At 33.8% G+C, this 10934-nt stretch overlaps 1 protein-coding gene and 1 long non-coding RNA gene across 3 annotated transcripts in view; one reads left to right on the top strand and one right to left on the bottom strand.

Moving 5' to 3' along the window:
- Positions 1-9273, top strand: part of ic5 (DC2-related axonemal dynein intermediate chain 5) — a 27586-nt gene extending 18313 nt beyond the window's left edge. Inside the window, exons 4-15 of one of the 2 annotated variants that reach the window (XM_018816232.2) lie at positions 1443-1624; positions 1964-2077; positions 2377-2523; positions 2927-3023; positions 3551-3673; positions 4462-4544; positions 4895-5063; positions 5460-5623; positions 6137-6240; positions 8495-8551; positions 8785-8878; positions 8948-9273. In XM_018816232.2, the coding sequence (XP_018671777.1) occupies positions 1443-1624; positions 1964-2077; positions 2377-2523; positions 2927-3023; positions 3551-3673; positions 4462-4544; positions 4895-5063; positions 5460-5623; positions 6137-6240; positions 8495-8551; positions 8785-8878; positions 8948-9022 (1409 nt within the window). In that variant the 3' untranslated portion in view covers positions 9023-9273. The remainder of the gene's footprint in view (positions 1-1442; positions 1625-1963; positions 2078-2376; positions 2524-2926; positions 3024-3550; positions 3674-4461; positions 4545-4894; positions 5064-5459; positions 5624-6136; positions 6241-8494; positions 8552-8784; positions 8879-8947) is intronic. The other variant, NM_001078420.1, reaches the window with a different exon arrangement.
- Positions 9274-10368: 1095 nt separating this feature from the next.
- Positions 10369-10934, bottom strand: LOC113475217. The gene is made up of 2 exons (XR_003396961.1): positions 10876-10934; positions 10369-10803 (listed from the first exon to the last, which is right to left on the bottom strand). It is a non-coding gene; the product is annotated as an uncharacterized LOC113475217 (long non-coding RNA).

Raw genomic sequence — 10934 nt, 5'->3', positions numbered from 1 at the left:
CAAACCTAACATCAGGCTGGAAAATACCTTACGCGAAGGCGTTCCTTAATCTTGCTAAACTTACCAAGAGTTTTAATCACGCCGACACAAGTTAAAAATTTACCTTCGTTCAGTGTGCGTCGCATTGTAGCGAATAGCAACTTCTATACGCTAACAACGATTAGATACTCAAAACATTTCCCAGCATAAAAGCGCAATTGTTCTATGAAGCAAACACACTTTTAATCCCAACACCTTAAAGGCAATAAACCACTATTGTAATAATAATCGACGCAACAATTGCTGCTGTGTTGCAACAATCTAATTGTTACTCAATCCCGAATAATCCACATGTGAATTGGTACTGTGTCATAACAGAAATACGTGTTTATCTAACTTCACGTAAGACTCGTAGTTATGATGCAACCGGTAAACTTGTTGCGCAATCAAAGCTAAATTCCCAAACTCGTCCAACCGCGCACGCGACCGTAATCGCAGACAGGGTATTTGATGTTTCTCGTTTTTACTTTTTGTTATAAAATAGTATCGCCTCCCCGCTGATTTTGAAATCTAGGCGCCTATGCCAGCGGTCACATACCAATCACCAAATCGGCGCATTTAAGCGCTTACAAAGCATTCATTGCAAACGTGTCAATCCTTTACTTTATCGCAAACATAAAAAAGCAAACATTCAGCCTGTTTTTAAGAAATTATATGCTAAATAATGAAGGTGTGAGTCCCTATTATGACACAAATAATTAACGTTTGAATTGCTATTATACCGTAATTAATTGCCAGATCCGACAATTGCTATTATGATGCAATAAATCCATGTGTGAATCTTTACTATTTCGTAATAAACACGCTGCTTGGCTGAGGAAAACATTGTAAATATGGAATATACTACTTCTGGGATCGTTTTTTTTAGGTACCGTAGTTTATAACCACTTGTTCAACAAGCGAATTATATTTATTTTACACGAAACTGTAAGTTACGCAGGGCAATTAAATGTTGCGAATTTCTGTCAAACATCCGAGTGTGTCACATCACTCGCATGTATTGAGTGGTTTAAAGGATATCATAGTCAACGCGCTGCCCTCTGCATATCCAAGAAATTTAGAACGTTTCCGCCTGCTTCAACCTATAGTAAATATAGTAAACTGTGATCGAAGTGCAGTGAGGGGATACATCTGTCGCACGGAAGTGAAAGAGATTTGATCTCCTTTGATATCCGGTTACAGATGTATGTGTATATAATCGACTTTATTACTTCAAAGGTGAAATTACAACCATAGGTAAAGGATATCGCGATACTGACAAGCGATGCCTATAGCGCTTTGTTTAATTATGACGTCACGTTTGGCACCTCTTTTCCAAACTCGGCGCCTACGGTGACATGACTCGCTTACATTTTTTCAAACTGTTTGGTCGGGTCCAATCATTTTAGTTTTGTTTTATGTAGATGACTGTTTATTGGAAATTGAGGAAGAGAAAGTAAATCAAAGTAAACTTAATGAGGAAATTCAAGAATGGGAGAAAAATGTTCAAGAGCAGCGTAAGAAAATGGGAGGTGCTGATTCTACCAGAAGTTTTGCTCAAACCACTCAGAAACGAATGAGTGTACTGGAAGGCAGATTGCATAGAGTATGACAATAATATTTAGGACTATAATTAGTTTATTTAGAAAATTACCAGTCCTATCTTTTCCTGAATGAAGATCCCATTTTAACCAATAAAATACTAGTATAACAAGATCTGTAGATATCTATCAGACATCCAGTAGTTACCAATGGTTTGTCCAAATTATTACAAAAAAGTTCACTCAAAAAGTTAAATATGTAATAACTCATACATGGACATGCAGTGTATAAACAAAACACTCGTGGTATAAAGGTGTGGCAAAAATAAAATAAGTATTATTCATTCATTGTCTTAACAAACTAGTATCCATAAGGTATAACCATATTACGTGACCTTGTTTAGGCTTTGTCCAAATTTAACATAGCCTTAACATGCAATGGCGCTCTGAGAGAACAGATTGAAACATTACGAATTGAGAAAGGAAGGTTTCAAATTCAATTTAAAAAGTTGGATAAGGTAAATTTTATATAAACAGAAACATGTTAATATTAATTTTTTGGGGGTTATTTTAAAGTAATATTGTTCCAACAAGTCTATCTTTGCTGTTGGGGTCTTTCCTAAAGGGGCATGCCCCCCAAATTTTATATAAATGGAGATGCTCAAATGTACTCTAATTGTTACCATTACCACAGAAAAGGCCGAAAAAAATCTGCAAAAATTCCAAATATTTATTATCGGTTGAATTATTTGAAGAGGAATTCTGTACATCAATTGATATAATAAAAAAAAAATTATTTTATGTTTTTATTTATTAGTCTTTGAAAGATTTAAAACGTGAGATCGGTCAAGTGATTGAAGCATCAACCTTGGCGTATGACCAACGTGACGATGCACACAGCAAAATATTTCTTTTAAAAGAAAAAGCAGAGAAAGATTTACAATTATTTAATGCAGAAATAAAAGTGAGTATCCTAGGCGTATTGTTTATAAAATTACAACTCTGAGTTATTAATTTATCCATGTAATATTTGAATATATGAAATCAGCACTTCTAACCAGCATTGATATCCATATTCTAGTTTAACATAAATTTAATTTTAAATTTATTTTAAAGCCTGTAGTATCGCAACAGAGCATGGCATTTGTCAAGATGGTGATCCGAGAAGTCAAGAAATGTAATTTTTTGGTTTTTAGCTAATACAGAGAATTTCAATTAACCAAATGTAGGAAATTGTGTTTAACATTAATGTTGCTTACACTTGGTGATTGTTGAACTTTTTAAGTTGTAGTGGATCATATTAATACTTTAAGTTTGGTGCCTTGTATTTATTTACCATCGCCATCGTTTGTTTGATATTCATACAGGAATTACAAAGAGTAATTAACCATGACAAAAAAGTTCGTGACTTTATGATGGCAAAAGCTACAGCAAGGGGATTTGACATAATATCTCCTCGAAAAGGTAATTCCTAATGTAGCAATCAATCTAAAAAATATAATAACTTTTATTTGTCTCTTCGATTACGGTAGCAAAGATTTAGAAATATTTTAAACAAAAGGACAGGATATAGCGACAAAACAACAGTTGTTAAAACACGCTTACAGTTGAAAACATATTTACGTTTATTTAAAAAAAATAAGCGTGTTCGCTACACCTAGCAGACAAACAATTGACCACCAGTTGGTCCAAGTAAAGAATCTAAATGAAAGAAGAAAGACAATCTGGAATAAAAATTTGGGAATTTTCCATCCTATTGCGGTTCATTTAATTTGGTTGATTGCATGGAAACAAAATTAAACTTTATTAACATCACAAAACTATTCATAGTCCTTTTAAAAATTAAAAAATAAGTTTCTTTAGACATTTAAGTTTTCTCAAAAGGAAAACACCCCTTTTCAGTGCTCATAAATTGTGCGGTAATTTTTGATAAAACGAAATTTGTTCTGCTTGAAATTATTTCATTTAATATTACTGACATTTTAAATCAGAAAAAGATGTGAAAAAGGAAGAAGGAAGAATGATTATTCAATCATATGAAGAAGCATTTGCGGAGATTGAACAAATAACAGGGGAAGTGGATGTCAATGAAATTGTTGCAAATTTTATCAAGGGTATGTAACAGATGATTTACCATGGTCCCCAAAATTGAAGCTAAGCTTGCCCCAAGTATTTGTTAATTGTTATATGATATTCTAACTGCCAATGATATGTTTTAAAGTAGAATTTATTTAATTGGTAATAAAAGTAGGTTTTATTCTGTATAATATTTAAAAATTTGGTAATATACAGTATACGGTTAGAGCAGGGGTTCCCAAACTTATTTTATCACTGGCCAATATATGAAATCATAATTATGGGTCGGGCAAGGTTTTCCTTGCTATATTGGCGACACGACTTGTATTGGCCAACATTTGGTTATAACGAATACTGTTAGTTAGGTCAGGAAGTTCGACATATATGCTGGTAATAAACATGGCTGCTAGAACAGATTAAACTACGTACTTGCGGAGTAAAAGACAAAGTTTGACAGTATTTTTGTTGAATCATGCTGCGATATAACCCCTATACCAGAGTAACACGCGTGGGAGGTTGGCTGATGCTGTGACAGTCATAATTATTTTTGTGACGTAACAAAGACAATGTAAATTATTACAGAAATCAATAAAACATTTTGGACAATTTTTTAAAGTAATATGTTTATTTGTGAACGTATGCAATCGGTAATTTTGAAGTCCTCTGAGGGCCATTTATTTTGCTTCTGCGGGCCGCGGTTTGGGAACCCCTGGGTTAGAGGGTTACTGCAGGTTTTAGAAGATGCCCATTTTTACATGAATTTCAATGATTGTAATCTAGCTAAAGAAAACTAAAATCACTAATAAACCTATTTATTTGGTTGCAGTGGAAGATTGTAACTTTGCTCTGTTTAATTATGTAAATGAGCAAAACAATGAAGTTGAGCGGTTGCGCGATATCATTGAAGCTGTAAGTTCCTTAATTTTATTCAGCTAAGTTGCTACCTGTGAAGAAATTATTGGTTCTGTAAATTTATCTCAAGATTTTTTATTTTATTTAGCTTCAATGTGTATGTACAAATTATTGCAAATTGCAAAAAACAGTTTAGTTTGTTCTGTAACAATCCATGTGTTGTGTCATGATGCATCACTTAAAAAATTGAATACATAACTCATTACTAGGCACATGAGGTGTGGAACCTTCCCATATGTCATGCAACCTGACACCTGTGTTATATTCGTGGCTTCTTTCCTCCCTATATGAGAATGAATAAGTTAATTTTTGAGATATTATTAAACTTTATCTAACGTTTAAAACAGATCCATAAAGACATTTCCCAATTCCATGATCAAGGTCTTAAGTTAGATTCAGGTCGGCAAGAAATTCTACGAAAACTAGAAGCAGCAACAAGCTATGCCAATGCCAAATATTTAGAAAACATAGAGCAATTATCTACTACCTTGAAAATACTTGATCGCTTGAAGTTGGGTAAGAATGCATTGAACCCCAGATAAAGGTGTCTAGTAAATTTGTAGACCTTCTGCATAACATATTGTGCCCACCATTCTACACTAACATAGGAAAACAGTGTTCAGTACTTTACAATGTAGCAGAATCAATATAAATGGCCTGTGTATAAACTTGGTACGCATAATACTATCTGAATAACAGAATATTGCCCACCTAACACATTTTTGAAGGCCATGCCACAACTTTGTTACCAAATGCCGATTTACTGATCAACTTTAATAAGTTTTAAAATTGATCATACCAAAAAAGTTGTTTTCTAGAAAAAAACTATTATTTGCCACAGACCAGTTAGGTTGTTAAAAAAACTTTAACTTGGTTATTAAAAAATTAGTCTTGTTTTACCATTTAATACAGGTATAGGATCAATCTTTAAACGAACTGGATGCGACTTGCGAGTTTTGAATGACCTTCTTGGAAGTTCAGAGGGAGTGAAGGACGACAATATTATGCAATACCTTGGTATTATTGAACAACGAGCAAATGAATTGTTGACGGCACAATCTTTTATTGATTCTCAGGTTTATTATAGTTTATTATATCCAAACAAAAAATGTCTTTTGATCCTAAATAGCTTAAGCTGTTTTCACACTTGGACATTCTTGATCTGTTTGGTGAACATTAAACTTACACTATGTAAATAGAAAAAAAAGTTTTACAGCAAACCACATTCTGTTTCATGACACACATGTTAGAAATTCTGCTATAAGTGTCTTGTGTCATATGAAAAGGTTGTGTAAGACGACCTGTTTATCAAAGTGTAATTTCTAAATACCTACTGCCTACAATATGCTTGTTTTAGCAGCATAATATGTTTAGTTTATGGCATAAATAAGGTTTCCACTAAATACACTACACTGAACACAGCAGTTAGTCAAACTTTATTTTATTTGTGTGATCATAAGTAATATGTGTATGTCTGCAAGACATTAATTAAACAATTATCTCTCATTGTCAAGTTTAAACAATATTAGTGAATTTGTAAATAGAATACACTGAACAAATGTAAGTGTTAATTAAGATCAATATGTTAGGATTATGAGAAGCAATATGATCCACAAGAGAGTGCTCGTGTTATTCTTGGTCAAGTTCCAGTGGAAACGGTTCAACCTTTGTTAATTGCACCTCCTTCAACAGGGTAGGCATATTATTAATAACTAACCTTATTTGAGAGAGTTCAATGGCTAATACAAAGCTGCATAATAAAAAAACACCTGATCAATAAAACAATACCTATAGATGATTGGCTTCATAATTTATTATATGGAGACTCCATAAGGGTGTCGAATACTGAAGAATGTTATGTGTACGACCAGTGGCGCAGCCAGGTGGGGTCGCGACCCTCCCTTTTAACCCCCCTCCCCAAAAGAAAAGAAATTATATAAAAAATAAATTAAATTACAAAATTTTGTAACGCGGTTATTTTTTTGAAGACAGGGGATTGTAGAAAAACCCCTTTATCAGTGATAATACTATCGTCTGAATTTTTGTAATGGAAAGAAATCCTATTAATACAAAATCCAGTTTCTTACGTCCGCCGAGCCCTTACGCTGCAACAACACAGCCAATAGCGACAAAACGGTTCGTTACCAAGTTATCGCCCGGCCGAGCTTGCGCAGAAGCCAAACAACGTTTTTTGTTTGCACCGCACAAGAACCAGAGTTTTATGAATCCCAGCTGCAAGATATTATTTAATTTAATTTTACCCATAAAATATTTAATTGGAAATTGATGTCCACTTGTTATGTTATGTAACACTATTTCAAAATTCAAAAGTTTGAACATTTAAAAGACTCAGTGGTTCCCAAACTGTGGTACGCGTACCACCAGTGGTACGTAAAAGTCTCCTCGGTGGTGGGCAAGCAACTTATTAAAACAACGATCACAAACGATCTTTTAGTGATTGTCGTGAACATTATTTTAATTCACATTAATCACGTAGAGCGTGTCATTTCGTGTTATATTCTACTTCTGGAACATATTAAGGTTGTTTAATACAGCCTGTTACTCTGTTTAATAGGCAACTTACATTTATTTCATCTGCGACTTTAAAAAAGGCAATAATAAGTTTGTGTTGCATATTCCCGCTGAAAAACTACAGTAATAATTAGGCGACTTTTTGTTTGAAATTCACTTTAGTATGTAAGTGGTACGAGAACTCGCATGAATCAAAAAGTGGTTCTCGAGTAGATAAAATTTAGGAACCATTAAATTTTAAATAAATAAAATAACTAATAAAACACTGGCCACAAACTGACTTTGCCTATCGTCATTTTTTTTGCAAGAACAAATTCACAACGATTGCTTCGCTTACTAAGTGTTGAATGTATGCTACCGCATGGGTCTTCCTTTATTTCCTAAGCGAGCGCAGAGCGTAAATATGTGACCTTTCGATCGCGTGGTGGGTCAGGCAATGGGCACATTCCTCTCGATTGGTACATTATGAAACGGCACTATTATTAGTTGTGTTACAATAAGATGTGAAGTAACAATTGAACGCAAAAACGAACATGAAACATTAATTCGCAGCTTTAACAAACTGGCACATGCACCACACTTTAGTCAGTAATACGCTTTATAACAAAATTTGGTTGCTGGGGTGACAGACGTGTGCAAAATCTATTACGTAGTGATTTTTGAGATTTCTCCCATTCAGAATACAGAAACATTGTATCGCTCGGAATTAGTGTCTGAGAGAGTTTAGTCGTTTTTCATTATACTGAGTTTCATACATTAAGGTGTAAAAAGGGGGTATTTTAATAAAAAAAATTGAACCCCCCCTTAATTTTTTTTCTGGCTGCGCCACTGTGTACGACATAAAATTGCTTCGCAATCTGTTGGAACTATCCCTTGCTTTACTGGCTTAAAAGATCAGTAAATATTGAACTTCGTTTTACGCAATAAACTGCACAACTAAGTAAACCACCGGCCAGACACTTATAAATCTCGTACCTATCAACAATATTTTATTTTAATGGAATTAAAATTAAATCAATTGTGCTTCCAATTGTTAGGATAGCCTTTAAGACTTCAGTGTTTAGTTTTATCCTAAGCAAAAATAGTTTTGACAGCAAATACTTGGTTGAGGATTACTTATATATGAATAATGTTTAGAATTTTGATCATACTGTCTTACATAACGAATTTTTATTTTTTGAACATCTTAAATTGCTTTATCTTTTGGCTATTATTCAGAACAAAGTACGAAAAAGGAAAGACCTATTTAAGTTTATTGAGTTGTTATAGTATTATACAGTATTGTTAAGATAGATCATATAAAGCCTCAGAATATATCTAGTGAGCTTGATCATGTACAGATATCTAGTGAAGAAGTATTTTTTGTCAACAGCAGTTTTTATCCTACCTTTAACAGGAATATATTTTTATACTAGTGATTTGCGTCAAAGAGCGAAAAAGAACAAGCTGCTTGCATCAGTGCTTCAGATAAAGTAAATAATAACTGTGTTGAAGTGTTGCTGTCAACATTAGGCTTTTTAATATACCAACATTTTAACATCCTATTTTACCTGCATGAAAGCTACCTAATTACGATGTCTAAGCATCACTATGGAAAATATATTTTCTGGAACAACTGTTTTATATTTACACTAAAACTATTTTTAAAATATTATTATAACACGTTTTAAAGTATATAGGTTTAACTTTCTGTTTTCTTACTTAGGGATGATTACGACAGCGATGATCTGGATATACGTGGTGATGAGGAAAGTAGACCTCTTTCTCAAAATGAACTAAAACAAACCATAATGAAAGCGGTAAGTTTGGGAATCTTTTACCTGTTTTTGCAGTTTTAGGAAAATAAGTTCATGTTTGAAACATTACAGGTGCTAAAGAAGGAAGCTGCTGCAACAAAGAAAGGCTTCAGATACGATTTGTCTGCTGCTAAAAAAAAGAAATGAACTTTTAAGCATGTTGAACAATATGTTAGAAACTAACACAGTGACTGCTACACAAACATGTCACACAAATACACTTGCAACACACAATTACCTAAGCATAACAGAGAAAATTATTTTACCTATCATTTTATAAAGAAGTTTAAGTGTGTAGATTACTTGTACATAGATTGAATATTTTCTTGATTTATAAAAAGATCGTACATATTGTTGTTTTTATTTTTAATAAAGCATGTAGAGGCCTTACATTTAAATGAAACTGTTCATAAGCTTTATACCTTAAAATGTATATCACAACACAGTCGGATTGTTGTCGCTCGGTGGTTAAGGCACCTGCGTCGCAACCAAATGGTAACCAGTTCGATGCTTGGCGCCATTAAGCATAAAATACTTAAATGGGAAATGTTTGACTGCCTACATAGGTTGATGCTGTTACTTAAGTTGTTAACGTAGTTTTCGCTAAGACTGACATGCACCAATATTTATGCCCTGTACACTGTAAGTCATGTTGTGATCTGTATATAATCTATGACGCAGAGCAAACTCAAGAAAGGCATAGAAGTTAAATAGATGATTTTCTATGCATAGCAACAAGAAATCGAACATGTGTTAGTTATTTCTCAAACAACAGTTAACTATAGTAGTATAATACCCAATAATATTTACGTACAACTATTCATAGGCGTTCAGTTAGGGGTTCCGAGGGTCCCTTGTCACCCCAATTTTCAAAACAAGAGTGAGATAGTGTGTTTTATCACCCCAGTTTTACAAGTCACTACAGCTTTTAACTTGCTGTTAAGTATCTATAGAAACAATCAGGCCCAAACCCTACTCTATTCATACTATTCAATGAAGTTTATTTACAGCGCCGTGACATAGCGGTTAGCGAACCCAGAGGTTCTGTGTTCAAGGCTCGACGTTGCTACCATTGTGGGCGTATGTGTCCTTCGGCAAGACACTGAACGATAATTGCTCCAACCCAGTGGTCACTAATGGGTTGTCCAAATTATCAGCAATACATAAAAAAATGAAAAAATCCAAAAAAAATAATCCGCTACAAAGTAACATACATGGTAACTCGTAGGCTGGCACGAGGTGTATGAACACCCATGTTATAACGACTGTCATTTTCCGGCCACGCGAGGATAAAGTAAGTTACATTCATTCATAGCTTCAAAAAACCACCTTGAACATTTCGTACAAGAACCGTTCTTAACCTTGCAAAAGTAAACTAAAATGCTCGTGTTTTACGTTTACGATTAAAGTAGCTACACTGTAAAAAAAGTTCAATCAAATTCAATCAACACCAAATTTTGACGCAAAATTTTTGAATCAAGTGCTTGACGCAATTTTTTAAATCAAATTTACGTCAAAATTTCGCTCGGTTTCAGCGATTTTTTAGCATTAAAATGGGCCGATCTCAATCAAATTTTGATTTAAACTTGATTTGTATGAAAAATTCTACATATATATTTTTGGGGTGAAAAATGTTTATTTTGTGTTTTTTAATTAATTGGCACAACATACACAAGTTATTATAAACACTGCAGATATAGTGTTGACTTGGGAAAATTATACGCAATGAAAGACAACAAATAGGAAGGAACATAAAACACAACAAAAGATAGAAAATGTGGTTTATAAACGACTGTCAAAACGTCGTATTCCCAGGGGTATTGCTGAGGCATGAAGTAGTAAAGCTCGCAGATAAGAAATTCTCTCCTTTATTAAACGGTGAACGGACTTCTCCCTCATAAACGTTTCCACTTGACATCACATTCAGTCTGTAATGAAAGCAGCAAGTTAAATGAATAAGTCCACACACCCTTTCCGACAAAAGTTTACTTAATACTCACCAATTTGTCTAATTTTCACATTCCCTGTTGACGGTAATTCATTCGTATAAACGATGGTA

The sequence above is a fragment of the Ciona intestinalis genome, unplaced genomic scaffold, assembly GCF_000224145.3.
Source record: "Ciona intestinalis unplaced genomic scaffold, KH HT000162.2, whole genome shotgun sequence".
NCBI classification, from domain to species: domain Eukaryota; kingdom Metazoa; phylum Chordata; class Ascidiacea; order Phlebobranchia; family Cionidae; genus Ciona; species Ciona intestinalis.
The sequence above is the reverse complement of the archived record's forward strand: the minus strand, read 5'-3'. Positions and strand labels throughout refer to the sequence as shown.